The 21,931-nt window shown below is 43.4% G+C and overlaps 1 protein-coding gene across 2 annotated transcripts in view; it reads right to left on the bottom strand.

The window, feature by feature from the left end:
- LONP1 (lon peptidase 1, mitochondrial) overlaps positions 1-21,931 on the bottom strand; it is a 210,536-nt gene that overhangs the window by 115,760 nt on the left and 72,845 nt on the right. For both annotated transcript variants that reach the window (XM_044305881.1, XM_044305872.1), the window contains exons 9-10: positions 9,953-10,091; positions 7,628-7,806 (exon numbers count right to left, since the gene is read on the bottom strand). In XM_044305881.1, coding sequence (XP_044161816.1) covers positions 7,628-7,806; positions 9,953-10,091 — 318 coding nt within the window. The remainder of the gene's footprint in view (positions 1-7,627; positions 7,807-9,952; positions 10,092-21,931) is intronic.

Raw genomic sequence — 21,931 nt, forward strand, 5'->3', positions numbered from 1 at the left:
AAACAGGAGAGCAGCACAACTGGAAGGTGGTGTCTGTAGGTAATTGCCTAGCTCTCTGCTTATAGGATGCTCCAGGAGGAGGATCTATAAGAGGACAGACCCAAAAAATTAGACCCCAAGGGAACCTGGCAGGAGAGAAAATGCCTGGGAAAAGGAAAGAAGCAGCCCTGAACAAGGAAAAAAAACTTCCTGGAGACAAACTAAAGGAAGACCCTGTGGACCACCCCTTGGCAAAAGGAAGGCGATTACATAAGGCCTGGAAGCAAACGAACCCGACCAGCAAGAGGACCCGGCAAGGAAAAAACACAAAATTGTCTCAAACCAAAAACATGGCAGTCCGTGGCAAACACCACGTGAAGGTCAGGGTAGAGAGGAAACAAGGGAGCACTGGAGGATGAACGATTAACTCACCATTGGAAGGGAGCAAGCCTTCTTCCACTGCAAGGCAGGTGGGAAAAGAGAAACACCCTATGAGAAGGTAGAAACCCCATCCTGCCAGAGAAAGCAGCCTACCTCTGGGGGAGAAGGGGGTCCTTGGTAATGGCCAGGAGAAAGGAATGTAGAGACATGGTTCCCACACAAAGCAGGCGATAATCGAGCCTCAGAAAAACTGGAACAAAATATCAATGTGAAATTTAAGACCAGAGAAATCCCTGGCCACATGAAGTCTCAGGAAAAAAAGAACCAGTCACAGGCCCTGGTAATACAAGTGGAGAAACTCGTCTGAGAGATTTTGGAGTACAAGAGAGATTACTCCAGACAGCCTAAGGAGGAACAGTTCTCAAATCGAGGGAAAGCTCCTTCCCAGAAGTGGCCAATATGAATGTAAATTGCAAACCAGAGCAACAAACTTGCAGGTACAAGGACCTGAACCTGGGGAGACAGGAAGAGAGGTTAAAATCTTAAAAAGGGAAACAAGCCTATGGGGACCCAGGAGGGAAAAGAACCAAACCGGGCCCAAAGAAGCAGCTGTCATACAGAGCGTGTGCAGTCAGAGATGCCATGAGTAGCTAGATGATCTAAGAATCATTGGGGCAGCGACTACAAGCAGGATTACCCAGTCAGAGGCTCAAGTAGGATCCACATGAGGAAAATTATAGCCAGATAATCAAAGGAAAAATGAAATGTAGCAACCATAGGGAAAAAAAACATCAGCCATGGTCAACCAACTATCCTAAGTGTAGTGACTAGCATACTGTATAGCATTGCCCCGTAAGGGGCAAGTACAGCACAATGGGTTTTGTAAAAGAATGGCCAGACATCCATAGGTCAGAAAAGGATGCGGAATTCGCCAGGGGAAGTCGGGAGAGACTACACCGACATGTAGAAACCAGCTACCAGCAGAGCACAATGAAACAATTGCAACTCTGCTCCGCCCAAGGGGGAAAACTCAAGGTTACCAGGTACATACTACAACCAGGATGGTTTGTTGGATACAGCGCCTTGAGATAGTACAATTACACCGCCGAGGACGACGGTAATGGGGTGCCAGATGCATACTAGAACCAGAAAAGTGATAATTACAGTGTCTGGGGATGGTGATATCACTCCTCATGAAGATGGGCCACATGACTGCCTAGCACACATTAGAGCCAGGAAAGGGCAATGCAGGAGCCATATGGGCCACAGATTGTACCAATAGGGCACAGCACTTGGAGATGATACAAATTCTCCACCTGAGAATAAGAGTAATCTAGCTGCATGGTGCATACTATAATGAGTGTGAAAACATGGCTACAGCATCTGGAAATGGTATAGGTACTCCGCTTGATAAAGGAGTAATATGACTGCGTGATGCAAACTAGAACCACACAGGTGTAATGGCTACAGCAATTGGAGATGGTACAGGTACTCCACCTAAGAAAGTAGCAATGTGGCTGCATGGTGCACACTAAAACCAGACAGGTGCAATAATTACAGCATCTGAAGAGGGTACAGGTACTCTGCTTAATAAGGGAGTAATGTGGTTGCGTGATGCACACTAGCACCAGATGATGTATTGGTTACAGCGTCTGGAGAAGTAATACGGTGGCCTGGAACACTCTCCGACTAGGAGGGTGTGTTAAATAAAGCCCCTGGTAATAGTGAAATTACTCCAGCTGAAAATGAGATACATTTGAACCAGGAAAGTCTGCCGGATACAGCATTTGGCAGTGGTACAAGTACCCCCCTGTGAAGGGGAAGGCAAACATACCTGGGACCCCACATAGGTGTGCCAGCCTGCTAAACACTGTGGCGGGTAAATTACCTACTGGAGAAGCGGCAAGCTGACTTACCTGTGTGGATTATTACCTGTGTAACCAGGGGGGTGCCATCTAAAAATCCACTAAACGGGATACCAACCCTGGAGAGGAGGGTTTCCTTAGTGGACATTATTACATTATTCATTAGTCTTTGACCACCCAGAGAGATTCTGTATGGTGGCAGACCGCCTGATGCTCTGTTCCGAGTCTGAATCGGTGCAGAAAAGTCCCCCGATAAGGTAGAAGAGCGGCACCTATAAAGGGAGACCCTAGGCCGCTACTGGACTCTGCCCCTTCAAATGGACTGAGGCAGGAAGCAAAGGACTCCTGGGGGAGCCGATGCTGCTGCGTGATGGCGGGGAAGAGTGCAATATCATCATCATAGCTGAGAATGGGTGCAGGCTACGGTGGAGTTGAGAGACGCACGTGGGGAGAAGGTGACCCCTGAACAAAGTTTAGGGTAAACAGACTGAGCCCAGGATCCAGTGACCGCATGCAGGCCAGCCAGGCAGATAGCACAGCAACCCCCAGCCACCGCAGGAGCAGATGCAACCCAGAGGGAGGGATGAAGGGGACCTGCCACAACATGAACCACTGAATAGTGGCCCAAGATAATACGTACCACCAATCACGCTACATGCGGGCGGGGGGCACTGTGAAGATGGAGAAAGCACCCTCTGGGAAGAAGGACATCTCGTCCTCCCACCGTAAATTCCGTGCAGAGACCTCTAGAAGGCCATGAGGGAGGCAACACCCCCAGAAAAAATGTCAGGTAAGAGTTTGGCCTAGTCCCAGCAGAAGCCGGGAGCTAGAGTAGATACTGAAGCCGAAAATAAGACACCTCCAGCAGACTGATCCTGCAGGGTGCTGGGAAGCAAGAAACAACAACTCCAAAGGGCTACAAAAAAAGGGTCATAGCGACCCTAATATAGAGAGAAAATGAGCTACAGAGATCCTGGATGCCAGGAAAAAGGCGGGAACTGGTGCGGCCTAGTCCAGGCACAAGATGGGGACTACAGTAATTCGGGGGGAGGGAACCCCGATGTAGTATGGATAGATTAGGGGTGGGCGATATGGCCTAAAATCTATATTGCGATATGATTTTAAACATACATGTGCAATATATTCTATAGTACACACAGCAGCAGGGAGCAGACTATGGCAGCCAGGGCTTCGGTAGCGCCCTGGCTGCCATGGTAACCGTTCGGAGCCCCGCGATTACACTGCTGGGGCTCCGATCAGAAGCCGCCACCCTGGGGCCACTGCCACCAATGATTTAATCGTGTGGAGGGGCAATTAAAATAATACTTCGAAGAGGGGGAGTAGAAGGGAGGGGCTGTGGCCACTGCGCTATCAATGAATATCGTTAATATGCCCGAATACAAAGCGTAGCCTGCATGCGTCGGCCATATCCCATACCATATGCCACAATTAGTCAGATCACGGTGCGCAGTAATAGAGGCCGGGTATGGGATATGGTCGGCATATGCAGGCTATGTTTGTATTCAGTCCCTCCCCTCCTCCTCCTCCTCTGTTCTCATTGGTGGCGCAGTGGCCAAAGTCCTTCACCTCCTCCTCCAAGTCTGTTCTCATTGGTGGTCAGCGGCAGCTGCACACAGTGGGGAGGGAGGGACTACCTCCTTGTCCACTGTGCTGGCTTAGGAGAACATGGTGAGTGCCAAGAGCGGCACATGCCATGTTTTACTGCGATCTGGCGATATACACTAAATCTCTATCGTTGGCCAGATTTATATAGTTTACATTGCATATTGTCTATATCGCCCACCCCTAGGATAGATAGGAGGGAAGGAGTCCCTAAATAGGGAAGGGAGCATAATCACCATCTGGCGTCTTTGGGCGCCACAGGGTCACCCCTTGGTAAACTCACACTAGAGTGGGATTACCGGTACTCCACTGTGGATGCAGTAATGGGGGACTGGCGAGGTACACGCCCGCAGGGGGGCGCTACTAAAGTGGACTTCCACGATGAAGACCCCCTGCTGCAGGATAAAAGCTGCACCTGTAAAGTGAAGAGGAAAAAAATAAAACTGAAGTAGCAGCAAGACCTGCAGGAGAAGAGCAAGTCATGTCTGCCTTCTACAGGACATTAGACTAAATCTGATTAGCCTAGTGTCTGTGGAGAAGATATAGCCCACTTGGGCAGAGCCAACCTTTTTTATATCTAGTGTCGCCTAAAATATTAGAGCTGTTGCCATTTCTTTAAATAAATAGTGATCAACTCATCTCATAAAAAATAAGTCCTCACACAGCTCCGGTGAAAGAAAAATAAATGTATGAGTGTCAGAAAATGGCTGTACTAGACCCCAGAGGCTGTTCAATAGCAACATGGTGCCTGTAAACCAATGCATCAAAATCTGCACTGCAAAAGCCAAACAGTGGTCTTTCCCTTCTGAACCCTGCAGCGCACCCAGTTTATGTCCACATTTATAGCACTTCAGTACCCAGTAAAACCCTAATAATTTAAAGAGTGAAGTGTCTCAGATGGCTCAACATATTCAACACTGAAATGCCATATCTGTGAAAAAATTTGCAATTTTCACTTTGCATGGTCTATTGTGCATTCATTTCTGCAAAATAACTGTGGCATCAGACTGCTCAATCCACCCCTTAATACTTTGATGGTGGAGTTTCCAAACTGGGTTCACTTCTTGGGGATTCCATGTATTATTTCACCCCAGAGCCTCTACAGTTGTCAGCACAAGCAATTTCACTTAGCACCATTTGCTGTAAATTGTTTGCAAAATACCTGTGGCATCAAAACATTCACTACACCCTATGGTAAATTCTGGTTTCTAAAATGTGGCAACTTCATGTGTTATTTGCTTCTGCAGTTGTCGGTCATTGCTGTATAAAAACACCAAACTAGGCATCATATGCACATGGTACTCTCTTCTGAACCCTGTGGTGCACCCAAGCAGTTTATGAGCACATATGGGGTGTTGCCGTATTCAGGAGAAAATAGCTAACACATTGTATGGTACTTTTTCTCCTTTTACCTATTGTGATAGTGTAAAATCTGGGACTTCTACATTTTATTGGAAAAACAAAAATTATTTTTATTTTCACAGCCAAGTGCTTCTAAATTCTATGAAATTAAAGCACTCACTACACCCCTCAATAGATTCATGGAGGGGTATAGTTTCCAAAATTGGATTGCTTTCGGAGGTTTCCACTACAGGGGTACCTCAGGGTCTCTTCAAATGTGATATGGTGCCAAAATCGGTTCTCTAAAAGCCATATGGTTTTGGTGCCAAAATCGTTTCTCTAAAAGCCATATATCTAGTAACTGAATACAGGAGGCCTCAAATAAAGGTTCTCTAATTGCACGCCTAATAAAATAAAGCATAGAGTTCCAGTGCTAAACCCATAATGAGAATTCCAAGTGAATCTTAAATAAAGGTTAGGCTGCCACACACCAACAGTCACCACGCTATGCGATAATAGATAATAACTGTATCTAGCCATATATAAAGACATTGCCAACAAAGGTTGCAAAAATTAGGCAACCAGGTCTAGTTATTTTTGTCTCCTAACTCCTTACAACTGAGAGTTTTAATTTTTCTTTATATTTTCTCTAATCTATGTCTATGTTTGTGAGTACATATTATAAATAATAAAGTAAAGCTTTTTAACTGTTAAAGAGAGATCCCTAAAGGGATTATTTGGTCCTACAGACCAACATAGCATTACTAAAAGCCATATGGCACTCCTTTATGAGCACTACGGTGTGCCCACACAGCAGTTATCTAACACATATGGTGCGTTTTCGTATTCAGGATAAAATGGGCAACACATTTTGGGGTCTTTATTCTCCTGGTACCCGTTTTGAAAATGAAAAACTTGGGCCTAAAAAGATAGTTTACAGTAAATAATGTAACTTAGCTTTTTAACGGCCAAGTATTTCCAAAATCTATAAAACACTTGTGGGGTCTAAGTGCTCACAGTACTCCATAAAAAACAAACATATTTCTTGGGGAGTTTCTACTATACGCGTACCTCAGGGTCTCTTCAAATGCAACTTAATGCACAAAAATCATCCCAGCAAAATCTGCCCTCCAAAAACCATGGAGCTCTTTCTCTTCTGTGCCCATACAGCAGTTTACAACCACATATGTGGTGTTACTGTAAACTGCAGAATCAGGGTAATCTATTTTGTTCTTAACCCTTATTTTGTTATAAGAAAAAAATGGATTAAAATGGAAATCCTGCCAAAAAATAAAAAATTCCACCTCTATTTTGCTTTAATTACCGTGGAACACCTAAAGTTAGTAAAATCAGTTTTTAATCATTTAAAGGTTGTAGTTTCTAAAATGAGGTCATTTATAGACGATTTCTATTATGCAAGCCCCTCGAAGTGACTTCAGAACTAAACTGGTCCTTAAAAAAATAAATAAAAAAAAAGGAGGTTTTGGATATTTAGAACATTTTAAAAATTGCTTCTAAAAAATAAAATGATGCAAACAAAGTAGACATATGGTTAATGTTGATAACTATTTTGCAAGGTATCACTATTTGTCTTAGAAAGCAAGGAGACTCAAATTTAGAAAACGGGACATTTTTGGTAAATTAGTGATTTTTTTTATAAAATCAAGGTAAAACATATCGACTCAAATTCACCACTAACATGAAGTACGATGTGTCATGAGTAAACCACCTAAGAAATGGTTGGATAAGGAAAAGCACACCAAAGTTAATAACACATAAAGGGATACGTCAGATGTACAAAATAGGCCTGGTGCCTAAGGTGAAAACTGGCTCGGTCTTTAAGGGGATTAAACATGTAGCAATTCAATCACATGACGCAAGGAGATCCGGTCTTTGCCGCAGCCAGTGACTGCCATGAAGTAATGTAAAACCGGATGTTAGCATCGAGGGAGCCCAGCAGAGGGTCAAAGGCATGGGGGATGAAGGGGCAGAGAGCCAGTGCCAGGAAGCAGTTAAGTAATCTTCCACAACCCCTTTATTGTGATTAACATCCTGCTTGGTTGTGAACCATCAATGCACAGCTAACCACCTCCCCTTCTCCCTACCACTAGGTCTTCTTTTTTCCCCCCGTTCCAATGGCTTATACAGCCTGGATAGACTGGCAGGAGGACTCCGTAGATCAGATGAGTAGAATGAGTTGCTTTGCACAGAAGGGTACTAAAAAGCACAAATAAGACCAGGAAGACAGAGAAGGGGAGGAATATGACACTGGTGAAGGGGGAGTCATACTGAAGCTATGAGTTTGTGAAAATGTTAATAGTTAAGATGTGGCACAAGATGACACCGATGTAGTGACGAAGCTTTGATAATGAATACAAGTGCAACTTGATTCTGCATCAACATGGTTCAATAAACTCCAGTGTATGAAGACAACTCACCTGTGGCCCTTAATTTCAGCCACATCAGTCATCCCACCTACACTGAACCGGAAGTACTCCCTGTTCAATGCACGAGCAATAGAGCGAGCAATACTTGTTTTTCCTACTCCTGGTGGCCCATAAAAGCAAAGGATCTTCCCCTGTGTGCTTCCCCGAAGCTGGCTCACAGCAATAAATTCCTAAAAGGCAAAATACAATAGAATGCATTATAACTGAATGTTCCAAAAATACGGAGTTATAAAATGTGAAACATTTCATGAATTATCTAGCAATGACAATCGATTTCTGTGCTCATCTGGTTCCCTAATACCATACCAGTGTAGAACCTAAAACCTTATAGCGAGGAACAGATCCAAGAATGTTATCATCAATCCTACGACGTGACTTTTGGAGAAACCTGGCGACTTCTACAGGCGAGGCATTTACAGTTGCATAAAGAGATGGGAGAAGTGTGTGTTCCTAGGTGGCACCTATGTAGAGAAGGACTTTTAACTGTGCCAAGTTTCATAGCTCTCAGTCCACAGGAAGTGGGTCAGGGGAAATCTTTAATGAACGCCCCTCGTACTTGCAATAGACATGAGTAAAGTATAACACAAGCAGCATGACTGATTAGTCACCATGTCTTCAACAAACATTAAGGCCAGTGTTAGAAATACTACATTTTGCAGACATGGCATTTTAATATATCTTAAAATTAAAGGGGTCATGATTACCTAAGTAATCCTCATCTGCTGCAGAGTCAACAGACAGCTTGAACGTTCACCACTGTGTCTGGAAGGAAAACCTACTTGCTTATCTGCTGAAAGAATCTGGAAGAGCTAGCCTTACTCCATCAGGGGGCACACGTGGATTTGAGATTAAAGGAATTGTTTCATGAATTCCTCCCTTTACTAAATGCTTAATTTAGCGTATATTGACCTCATGTGCGATGGTTACTCTGCTCAGGAGCCCACTATGAGCCATTATGGCTATCCTGTATTAGCGAACTTGAGCCAAACTTGTATGCATTGATGACCATTCATCTGCAGTGGATTGCCCTAGCTACTGCGCTTTGAAAGGGTTTGCCTCTGATGAAACAACCCTTTTACTAATTGTCAAAACAATGCTGGGAGTCAGGGACTACCTTGACATGCCCTGCAAGTCTGCATTATTGCATTCAACTTTAAAGACAAATTTAGCAAAGGCCTGGCTTTCAACCTTCGTTAGGTGATGTAGTATTTGTTATTGCTCCAAAACTGCTTGGCCTTCAGACTGCACTATCAATCTGTGGTATGCATACTCCAGGGTTAAGTGCTGCAAGGTGAGGGGGATATATGCGAGTGCCCCAGCATCCAACATTATTTCATTGCTGAGCCGCTCTACATTCAAAAGTACCCCCATACTCAGCACATCACAGACAGTGGCATGCAATGGGAGTGAAGCGAGTATTTGACTTTATTTTGCTGTGCCACTTTGGCCTCTACACTATCTGGCCATTCTTACTACTGGGAGGCATTCCAGGGGCTTATCACTATTGCAGGGAATTATAGGTGCTGTTTTTACTACTGGGGGGGAATTTATGGGACCTTTTTTTTTTACTACTGAAGAATGGTATGGGGGTTTTATTACTACTAGGGATATTATGTTGCTAATAGTACCTCTGCAGCACTACAGTTGGAATTCTTACTATTACAGCACACTATAGGTGCTTTACTACTACTGGAGAGTCCCAGGCTATGAGCTGTGCGCTGAGATTGGCCAGCGCTGCAGCAAGGGACAACCCTAGTACAAAAACTCTGCCCAGTACAACAGAGGGAGCTGCAGACACCGGGCGAACGGAGCTGCGCCCAGACATACTAGTAAGTGCAGGGGGACCCCTGGGCGCCGCTCTGCCCACTGATATAGTTTGTTTTTAGTTTTTAAACTAGTGAAAGGTCCTCTTTAACTACTACTAGGGAGAACAGGGTTTCTGTGCAAGCAGAATCATACATTACATATGACGAGTCAACAATAACAACATGAGGAATGAAGGCTCTGCTCAAGCGATTAAAAAGTCATATGCACCCTAAAATAGTACCAAACCGTCATCTCATACTGCAATTTCTGAATATGGAGACAAATTTTTTTATTATTTTTTTTTTAAAAGTAGTCATATTTGGTATTGTCGCGTCCGTAACAACCTGCTCTATAAAAATAGCACATGATCTAGCTTGTCAGATGAACACTGAAAAAAAAAGCTATAAAACAGCTATATTTTGTTACCTTACCTCACAAAGTGTAACATAGATCAACAAAAAAAAAAAAAATCATACGTGGATGCATCTAATATTTAGAAGAGAAACTTACAAGAATTCTCTTCTTGACATCTTCCATCCCATAATGATCTTCTTCCAAAACTTCTTCAGCTCTCTGCAGATCCAAGTTCTCCTGGCTGTACTTCCCCCAGGGAATAGATGTTAGCCAATCCAAGTAATTTCTTGTTACACTGAAAAAAATAATAATTTAGTATTAAAAGGAGTTTTACAGGATTACTATTGCTTTAAACAGATATGCTCAAGTATTTCGTTACCTAATGTTCATCTGTACCGCAAGCTTTTTCTTTTTCAATTTGGAATCTTGACCCATTTTTACCATATAAATCAAATCACTCTGAATTGTTTCCATCCTGTACATAGCTTTTCCCGTTGCTGTATCCAACTAATTTCCAAATGCACTTCTTTATTTGCCACAGCCTTAGCATTGCATCTAACACCCTATTTTTATATTGTCTCCCAACTAGCTAATTTAGACAACCCCCCTATGATTACCCCCATTGCTGCTTTGACACAACCATGAACAAAACATTCACAGGAAATAAACAGCATGAACATGGTCATGATATAAACATCCTAAAACAGAAGATAAGGCCAATTAAGGTCAAAGAAATACATGCCAAAATTACCCTAATAAATAATGTTAAAGGAGGTTGATTGTTGTGCATTTTCAAAAGTTTACAGTATTATCTGATATTAAAGCCAAAATGAATGCTTATTGCTTTTGAGAGTGAAATCAGCTTGAACCAAAGTTCTGTTATGTGGCTGAAGAGGCCACGGTGAGTTCATGGCAAGTTCAGTTTGTATAAGAGTTGTAGTGAATATAAAAGGACATTGTACTTTAAAAGTTATTGCTAAAAGATATGGGTTTATCTATAGGGAGTATAATGGCTTCTCCAGACACTTATATCTGAAAGAAACAAAAAAATGTTTGTTTCATGGCTAAGCCATGACAAGATAAGAATTTATATCCTTAATTAAGACATCTGGTGTGTGGTGTCTATTCATATATTCATTAGTATTATATATATTCATGTGAGCATTTATTTTGCTTTTTAGTATTAACATATCAATAATTCATATATAATATGCAATATTGATATATATTATAAAACCAAATATTAAAAAGGTATACTTTATGCCGTGTGTATCAAACCGAGTGGATTTAGTCTTAAAAAGGTATAGAAAGCACTAAGGTATTCTGCTAATGGAAGTTTCTCAGAAAAGCTAATGTTATTTCAGGCGTCAATACTCAATAGCTTGGACAGTTAGATATACAAACCACGGTGCAAGTGTAAGGCCCATTGTATTTCTCATCAAACCCATAAATTCAAGAGTCTGGGAAAATCATGATGGTACCACCAAGTCTGGAAAGATTAATTCAGAGAAGTATACCTCCTCTTTGATATATGTTGAGAAATGTTAAAAGGTACTCATAAAATGAAGCCATGTTATCTAAGTTTTCACTTAAAAGTCTGATGTTAATATGTTGTGCAACAGTGCCATCTGGAGGCAGATGGACAATATTATATTATTTTACCATTTGTTTTATACCATGTCAAGGGTTAATATGACATCATTGTGTTATTAGCAAACGAATACACCCACCTGATTGGAAATCCCTAATCCAGAAGGGGATGATTCTTAGATAAGGTGGGGAATAATTACTCGAGTGCAGAGCATCAGGTCTCACCAAAAAGAAAAAAACTCAAAGGAAACTGACCGCAAAAAAGATATACAAAAAGAAACTTTGATTATATTTTGACTACTAGGAAAGTTCTTGAGAACTGGTCCCATCTGAAACGGTCTATCTTTGAATCGGTAATGTATACTGTGCTTATTGCTAGTGATATTAATAAGATAGTTATTCTAGGTACATAGCCAAAAGTATGGAAGATTTCAGCCCGCACAACCGATGCAGGTGCAGATTGCTATGGCGAAATACAAATACAAACGTAAAAACACAAAATGCAACCGCACACTGCAACCAGCACTCTGCCCTGCCTTTATGCTGGATATTGAATAAGGCATTGGTGTACATTTTGGCCAAAGCGTAATAAGCCACTCACCACGTCAAGGTCGCCTTCATGAGTGGTCCCTAACACTAGTTCCTACCTTTTATGGGCCATGACAGCCACATAAAGTCCAGGGAGCGCAGGTACAGCATGCACATCAAGCACAATCTGCTTTTAACCCCGTCCGGTGCCATTACAGCTTTCATCGGATCCAGGGATGCAAGTACCAACATGCATGCTGAGCCCACTATATACTTCTCCTGGAGCCAAAAGTCCCCATACTGTGGGAATATATAGTGTTAGGTGCCTCCATAATGCTAATTATTCTCTTAGCAAAGATGCATATTGCTAATAGAGGATCTGGCATTATTTGAAAAGAGGACTAAACCCTTGGGAAGTTCTATTCCGTAGTCTGATTGCCGAGCTGGATATTTTGTCATATTAATATCATATTTTTTATTGGTCATAAGGAAAAACAAAGTCGAGGGAAAACATTTATTCTTACTGTATAATTTGCGTTTTATCGTGTTATAGCCTGTTTGGTAAACAGAAGACCCTAAGTTTCTCCTGGTATATAAATCATTGGTCTGTTAAAAGTATAGCATTGGCATTTTGTCATAGGCGACTGAAAGGGATTTTCATAATCTTACTTTTGATACATCACAGATTAGACACATATATTATACAAGCCTCATCTCTTATGGAAATACAGTACCTCGCATTAACATATCTTACACCCTCTGCCACACAATAGCAGCCTTCCTGACCAAAAGGCTATTTAACATCTCACATACATTTACAGGAACCTGCGATTTCCTATTTAACTTGTTAGCATGGAGAGAAGAAACCTGTTCAATGTAAAATAACCCTTTCATGTATTGTATATAGCAGATGTCAGCATTGTTTAGCAAAGTTTCAACTGTATATTGACAAACACATGATTCCCAAACGCCTGCTGAATTCTAGGAGGATTGGTGCAATTGAATCTGAAAGGACACTATGTTCCCACCCCCAACAAGCCCTATAAACTATGTGCTGGGAGAATAAAGATTTCAGATATTGACAACCTATGTTGAGTCTGGGCTGTCTTATCTCTCTGATCAGAAGCAAAGGGGATATTCGTTGCACAGGGAAATATTCACGGGTGTCGAGGTCTGAAGCCTCATAATATAACCATCATAAACCTGCCGAGAAAAATAGCTAACAGAGACTTTAAAGGGATTCTGTCATCAAGATTTTCAATATGGAGATGTTCATATCACCCTCTCAGTCTCCATTATCTAATTAAAAATATGCTAGTTTTACCCCCACCTGTCCTTTCATTTTGGATAAAAATCGGTTTTATTAATATGCCAGTTACCTTACTAGGGTGCCCAAGGGGCTGTCCCTCCAGCCGTTTATGCCCAGCCGCGCCCCTCATCTCTTAGCCCAGCGCCACCCCACTGCTAATTATGCACTTCTCTCATCGCCAATGGTGCGCTGTAATCTCGCGCATGCGCCCTAAATCCACTGGTCAGCGCCCGTGCGGTGTCCTGGTAGCAGCCTCAGCAAACGAAGCTCGCATGCACCATCTGTCTGCGCACTTCGCCCGCAGGCGCTGACCAGTGGATTTAAGGCGCATGCGTGAGATTACGGCGCATTATCGGCGATGAGAGGAGTGCATAATTAGCAGTGGGCGGCGCTGGGCTACGAGATGAGGGGCGCGGCTGGGCACCAACGGCTGGAGGGACAGCTCCTTGAGCACGCTAGTAAGGTAATTAGCATATTAATACAACCGATTTTTATCCAAAATGAAAGGACAGGTGGGGGTAAAACTAGTATATTTTTTTTATTAGATAATGGAGACTGAGAGGATGATATGAACAGCTCCATATCGAAAATCTTGATGACAGAAACCCTTTAAGTTGCACTGTGCTGGTAAGCTAGTGGTGTGTTAGCACCAAAGCTAGTGGTGTGTTAGCACCACCTTGTGGCATATTTTGTCTTTGCAATTGTATTTATTTTATATTCTTGGTTTGTATTGTGAATAATAAATTATAAATATATATATATATATATATATATATATATATATATATATATATATATACACACACACACACACACACACACACACACACACATACACACATACACACACATATATACATACACAGTACAGACCAAATGTTTGGACACACCTTCTCATTCAAAGAGTTTTCTTTATTTTCAGGACTATGAAAATTGTAGATTCACACTGAAGGCATCAAAACTATGAATTAACACATGTGGAATTATATACATAACAAAAAAGTGTGAAACAACTGAAAATATGTCATTCTAGGTTCTTCAAAGTAGCCACCTTTTGCTTTGATTACTGCTTTGCACACTCTTGGCATTCTCTTGATGAGCTTCAAGAGGTAGTCACCTTAAAGGGTTTCTACCACTTCGGTGTCACATATTTAGCTGTCAGACACTAGCGATCCGCTAGTGTCTGCTCTGCCCAACCATCCTAATATAATTGCTTTTGGGGCAGCCGTTTTGATAAAAAAAGAACTTTTATTAATATGCTAATGAGCCTCTAGGTGCTATGGGGGCGTCATTAGCACCTAGAGGCTCCGTCTACCTTCAGAAACTGCCGCCGCCCAGCGCGTCCCTCCAGCCCGCCCATCTCCTCCTGAATGCGATCCTCCTTGTGAGCGCCTGTATTCCGCGCATGCGCAGTGAATGTCTGACAGCTTCCCTGCTCAGACATCTCCACTGCGCCTGTTCCACGGAGCACTATGGCGTCATCGCGCAGGCGCAGTGGAGATGTCTGAGCAAGGAAGTGGTCAGATTCACTGCGCATGCGCAGAATACATACGCTCACAAGGAGGATCGCATTCAGGAGGAGATGGGCGGGCTGGAGGGACGCGCTGGGCGGCGGCAGTTTCTTTAGGTAGACGGAGCCTCTAGGTGCTAATGACGCCCCCATAGCACCTAGAGGCTCATTAGCATATTAATAAAAGTTATTTTTTTATCAAAACGGCTGCCCCAAAAGCAATTATATTAGGATGGTTGGGCAGAGCAGACACTAGCGGATCGCTAGTGTCTGACAGCTAAATATGTGACAACGAAGTGGTAGAAACCCTTTAAATGGTCTTCCAACAGTCTTTTATATATAAGATATACGACAAAGCAAACCGGAAAAATTCTTAAAATTTCTGTTCACATCATATTTTGTTGAAGCATTATGCAAAGGTGCTGGGAAACCATCAGACATGTACATCAAATGTAATCATAAGCAACCATTCAGCTATCAGAGGTCAAAAATTGTCGTTTTGTTCTTTGCCACAGTGATAAACTCTTGTAGTACAGGTCAATGAAGGACTCAACAGCAATCTGAACGCTATTCTGCTCATAAAAATAGGATTTTTGTACTTACCGTAAAATCAGTTTCTCGTTCAATGCAGTGGGGGACACAGTACCATGGGTATATTATGCCCAGCTACCACTAGGAGGCACTAGACATCAAAAAGGTAATCTCCGCCCTCTCCATAGCACTAGGTTATTCAATTTGTAGCAAAAGCAGGAGGAGAGAGAGAAACATAAAGGTGAAGAACCAACATGTCCTAGACCGGGAAATGAAAAGAGAAAGGTGGCCAGTGATAGGGAGAGAAAGTAAAAACCGAGGGTGGGATAGGTGTCCCCCAATGCATTGAACGAGAAACGGATTTTATGGCAAGTACTAAAACCACATTTTCTTGTTAATGGCATTGGGGCATATACAGGTCCTTCTCAAAAAATTAGCATACTGTGATAAAGTTCATTAATTTTTGTAATGTACTGATAAACATTAGACTTTCATATATTTTAGATTCATTACACACCAACTGAAGTAGTTCAAGCCTTTTATTGTTTTAATATTGATAATTTTGGCATACAGCTCATGAAAACCCCAAATTCCCATCTCAAAAAATTAGCATATCATGAAAAGGTTCTCTAATCGAGCTATTAACCTAATCATCTGATTCAACTTATTAACTCTAAACACCTGCAAAAGATTCCTGAGGCTTTTAAAAACTCCCAGCCTGGTTCATTACTCAAAACCGCAATCATGGGTTAGACTGCCGACCTGACTGCTGTCCAGAAGGCCATCATTGACACCCTCAAGCAAGAGGGTAAAACACAGAAAGAAATTTCTGAACGAATAGGCTGTTCCCAGAGTGCTGTATCAAGGCACCTCAGTGGGAAGTCTGCGGGAAGGAAAAAGTGGCAGAAAACGCTGCACAACGAGAAGAGGTGACCGGACCCTGAGGAAGATTGTGGAGAAGGACCGATTCCAGACCTTGGGGGACCTGCGGAAGCAGTGGACTGAGTCTGGAGTAGAAACATCCAGAGCCATCGTGTACAGGCGTGTGCAGGAAATGGGCTACAGGTGCCGCATTCCCCAGAAACAGCGGCAGAAGCGCCTGACCTGGGCTACAGAGAAGCAGCACTGGACTGTTGCTCAGTGGTCCAAAGTACTTTTTTCGGATGAAAGCAAATTTTGCATGTCATTCGGAAATCAAGGTGCCAGAGTCTGGAGGGAGACTGGGGAGAGGGAAATGCCAAAATGCCTGAAGTCCAGTGTCAAGTACCCACAGTCAGTGATGGTCTGGGGTGCTATGTCAGCTGCTGGTGTTGGTCCACTGTGTTTTATCAAGGGCAGGGTCAATGCAGCTAGCTATCAGGAGATTTTGGAGCACTTCATGCTTCCATCTGCTGAAAAGCTTTATGGAGATGAAGATTTTATTTTTCAGCACGACCTGGCACCTGCTCACAGTGCCAACACCACTGGTAAATGGTTTACTGACCATGGTATTACTGTGCTCAATTGGCCTGCCAACTCTCCTGACCTGAACCCCATAGAGAATCTGTGGGATATTGGGAAGAGAAAGTTGAGAGACGCAAGACCCAACACTCTGGATGAGCTTAAGGCCGCTATCGAAGCATCCTGGGCCTCCCTAACACCTCAGCAGTGCCACAGGCTGATTGCCTCCATGCCACGCCGCATTGAAGCAGTCATTTCTGCAAAAGGATTCCCGACCAAGTATTGAGTGCATAACTGAACATAATTATTTGAAGGTTGACTTTTTTTGTATTAAAAACACTTTTCTTTTATTGGTCGGATGAAATATGCTAATTTTTTGAGATAGGAAATTTGGGTTTTCATGAGCTGTATGCCAAAATCATCAATATTAAAACAATAAAAGGCTTGAACTACTTCAGTTGGTGTGTAATGAATCTAAAATATATGAAAGTCTAATGTTTATCAGTACATTACAGAAAATAATGAACTTTATCACAATATGCTATTTTTTTTTAGAAGGACCTGTAGTACCATGGGACATCCTAAATGTCATGCAAAAGAAGGGTGCACAGGTGCAAAAGAACCATGTGACCCAATAGGACCAGGAGAAACCCTAGCCAACTCCACCCAAGGTGGGAAAAATAAAGCGCTAGAGGATAAGGAGCAGGGCTAAAAGTCCTGAGCGAAAACCAAAAGTTGACCAAGAGCACACTAGAGAGCCCAAGGAAGGATCTAGAAGAACCAGGGCTCCCCCTGAAGAAACAGGAGAGAAGCACAGCAACGTCTGTTAGTAATGACCTAGCGCTCTGCTATGGAAGGACGCAAGTTGAAGCACTGACAAAAACACAGAAATATAGTGGCAAATCTGGGGGAGCTGCTCAACCCCTAACACTGTAGCGTGTTTTTCATTGGGGGAGCAGCCCCACCGCATGTTGACCACAGCAAACTACTATCCCCAGCAAAAAAAATTGCAGACGGTGGAGGATGTCGGCGCGGTCCACAAAGGCATCCTACACAAAACGGAGCATTGTGCGGATGAAAATATAAATCATAAATCACAGAAGAAATGCACCAAACTGCTGACCGAGCTCGATGGCGGCTGCTTGTTAGCAGAGCTCTCGCCACCAGACCCTATTTTTAGCCCTTATCATAGCACTACTCAGTGTCCGGTATGAAGATTCAGTCGAAAGACTGTATGCCGATTACCTCCGGGCGAAGAGAAGATCCAAGCCCGAGCCAAGACATGGACAAGTACCTTAACAAGCCGGCTTCTCAGCCACCAGCGAGGGCCTCTAAGATGGCGCCGAAACAGCAAGGCGCGGCTCCACGCGATTCAGCTCCACAAGCGTCCCAGGCACCGAGAGAGGAGGACGATACCAGCGAGCACAGCTCACAGTACGGTGATGAGAGGTCTGCTCTCACCAGAGAATTCCTGGAGGGGGCTTTACAGAGAGCGCTAGCTCCGTTGGCTGCTGATCTGGCATCCATAAAGACGGATATTCACCATATCGGTGACCGTGTAGAATCTCTGGAACAGACACAAGACGCCATACTCACGTTCAATTCGGCGGTGAAAGAGTCCTTATCCTCCCATGCCAGAGCGATGAACTCTCTCCTACTACAGATGGAGGATCAGGAGAACAGAAACAGGCAGAGTAATATTAGGCTCCGGGGCCTTCCTGAGGCTGAGGAGAAGGAAGACCTATTTCAGGTAATGGACTCCCTTTTTCACATGCTGTTGGGCCCAGATCAAGCAAGTCACGTTACTGTGCAAAGGGTGCACAGGGCTTTAAAGCCGAAGCCGACATCCAGAGACAACCCCAGGGACATAATATGCGGTATCCTGAGTTATAGGGACACCGAATTGATTTTACAAGCAGCTAGGAAGAGGGGTGAGAAAGCTTCAGGGGGCCAATATACAGATCTACCAAGACCTGGCAGCTTCCACCTTGCAAAAGAGGAGATTATTAAAGCCTCTCACTGACCTCCTTCGCACTGCAAAGTTCCCTTACAGGTGGCTATTTCCTTTTGGGATCCTAATCACGGCTGGCAACCGTCGCATAACCGTTCGTACGCCAGAAGATCTCCCCCCAGTCTGGGAAGCACTGCAGCTTTCGCCGGTAGAGATCCGCTCCTGGATGCCCGTTTCACCTATGGAGGACTTACCGCCGTTGCCTTCGGCATCAAAAAGGATGCGGCCTAAACCCCAAAGATCCGGGAAGAATAGAAAAGCCTGGACCCAAGGAGCACCGGACTGAGGTTTTGCCTATAGAGCTAGTCTCCTCTTGCTCCTCATTTTATATATAGGTATAGCTCTACCTGGGACTGCTCTGATGTGGTTGTTGGCTCTAATAAGATAGTAGCTCCTGGAAATATGTATAACCTTTCTTTTTTCTCTCCTTAACATGGTTCTGATTTGTTCACTTTTAAGTTAAGGTGCATATGGCGCTGAAGTGTTTTCACTCCTTTTATTCACAATTGTCCATTTACGTCTGACAGACATGTATGTTGGAGTAGTACAATTTTTCTTGTATTATGGTACTCAGGGCTAAGAGCAGGGGTTCTGGGCTGGTCGGGATACACATGTCACTCACATGTGTAATATATTTTTTCCTCCCCCTGGCACAAAATTCCTACTTTTTTCAGGAATTATCCTACAGTTATATTCTTTGTTCTATTGTTATAACAGTTTTGATGTGTACATCTTTGTCATCTGGTCAGATATATGATCTCAGCTCGTGGTGCTATAGCTAAATTCCAATGGCTCCATTAACATTATGTATTTCTACATTTAATGTGCACGGATGCAATAACCCAGTGAAACGAAGTAGAATATTTCAAGTCCTTAAGAAAATTACGGCCGATATCGTACTCCTCCAGGAGACCCATTTTTCTAATTCACATGTGCCTAACCTTAAAAATTCTCCCTTCAACACTTGGTATCATGCCACTTCTAGCAGTTCCGCAGCCAAAGGGGTCAGTATTGGCTTCAGGAGAGGTGTTCCCTTTACAGTGCAGTCAGAGGTAAAAGACCCAGAGGGTAGATATCTCCTTTTGAAAGGAGAGATAGGTCATCATGCTGTTACGATCTGCAATGTAGATGCGCCTAATATAAAACCGACTACTTGGCTGAATGAAGTAATGGGTATAGTTGAGGCTTTTGCTTCTGGCATCGTTATAGTGGGTGGGGATCTAAATCTAGCCTTCAACCCGCTACTTGATACTTCTACCCGGAAATCGGCCATTTCCTTTCGCGCTCTTAAATCTGTCCAGACTCGCCTTAGAAGACTCCATCTTATTGATGTTTGGAGGTCGGTGCATGGTGACAGGCGTGATTATACGTTTTACTCTAATCCCCACAAGTCTTATCAGAGGCTTGACTACCTCCTTATCTCGGATAGGTGCTTACCTGAGGTGAAATCCTCCACGATACATAGCATCACGGTCTCTGATCATGCACCGGTCTCCTTCGTCCTCAATTTCCCTGATCTGTGCAGTAGAGAGTGGACCTGGAGATTGAACCACACTCTCTTGGACTCCAGTACTCAGGTTGAGTCCATATCTCAGAAATTAGAGGAATATTTTAACATTAATGTCGATATTAGCACACCTAGCGCCATTGTTTGGGAGGCGCACAAGGCGGTGATCAGGGGGGAATTCATTGCGCTTGGTTCCCATATAAAAAAAAAGTCGAATGGGCAAGATGTCGGATTTGTTATCTCGTATAGCCACACTCGAAATGTCCCACAAACGCTCGCTTGCATTGAGAGATCTAGATGAACTGAAAGTTCTGAGACAGGAACTTAAAGAGTTACTAAATATTAAAGCAACTAAGGCCTATATGAGGGTTAAGCATAAACATTACGTGCATGGTAACAGAGGGGGAAAAATTATGTCAGCTCTTATAAAAAGGCGGGACGACCAGGTCTTCATCAAACACATGAGAGCGCAAGAAGGGACCATCACCTCTGACACAAAACAGATTTCTAAGATATTTAGAGATTACTATCATACCCTATATAACCTTAGAACAGATGAGCCAATAGATGTACGGTCAGCTAGAGATAGCGATATAGGGAATTATCTGCAGCATTTGACCCTTCCAGTCCTTGATGACCCCTCCAAAGTGTCGTTAATGGCTCCGGTTACTCTGAAGGAAGTAAAAAAGATTCTTAGTTCCACACAATCCGGTAAAAGTCCTGGCCCTGATGGGCTTACGGTAGCCTATTATAAGAAATTTTTTCCGGTCTTAGGCCCGCAGCTGGTTGTTTTCTTCAACTCATTATTAAAAGGGTCCCCTTTGACTAGGCAGGCGTTAGAGGCTCATATTGTTGTCTTGCCAAACCCGGGCAAAGATTTGGAAGTCCCAACCAGTTACAGACCGATCTCCCTGCTAAACGCAGACGTAAAATTGTGGGCAAAACTTTTAGCCAACAGGCTCTCCCCCTTGTTGCCGGGGATTGTTTCCCCTGAACAGTCTGGCTTTGTGGGGGGCAGGGAGTGCAGGGACAGCACCTTCCGAGTGTTACAGGCTCAACAATTCGCTATGAAACATGGAAAGAGGCTTGTGCTTCTCAGTACAGACGCAGAAAAGGCGTTCGACAGAGTGGACTGGAGTTATATGAAGGCCACTCTGTTGAAGTTTGGTCTCCCTTCTCAGTTTGTGGAGGCGGTGCTGTCCCTGTATTCTAGCCCTTCCGCTAGGGTCCAAGTTAACGGCATACTATCACCTGCCTTTGAGATATCTAACGGGACCCGTCAGGGATGTCCGCTATCACCCACATTATTTATACTGTGCTTGGAAACGTTTATCCAAGCTTTGAGACAAGACCCAGCTATCGCAGGGCTGAGAGTAGGCAAGGAGGCTCATACTGTGGCCGCGTTCGCGGATGACATGCTCCTCTTCTTGACAAAACCTGAAGAAGCATTACCTGCCCTCTTAAAACAGTTAGATGTTTATGGCTCTTTGTCCAACTTTAAAATTAATTTGTCTAAGTGCACAGCCTTGGGTCTTAATATACCACGTTTGACGTCGGAATCCCTTAAGAGAGAGTTCCCTTTTCAATGGCATGACTCCTACATAACGTATTTGGGTATTAAAGTGACGAAGGACCCCAATCAATTATTTCATCAAAACTTCCCTCCATTGTTGTTGGACATCAAAAAGCAATTAGCCGATATAAAAATC

This window comes from Bufo gargarizans, chromosome 1, assembly GCF_014858855.1.
Source record: "Bufo gargarizans isolate SCDJY-AF-19 chromosome 1, ASM1485885v1, whole genome shotgun sequence".
Classification (NCBI taxonomy): Eukaryota; Metazoa; Chordata; class Amphibia; order Anura; family Bufonidae; genus Bufo; species Bufo gargarizans.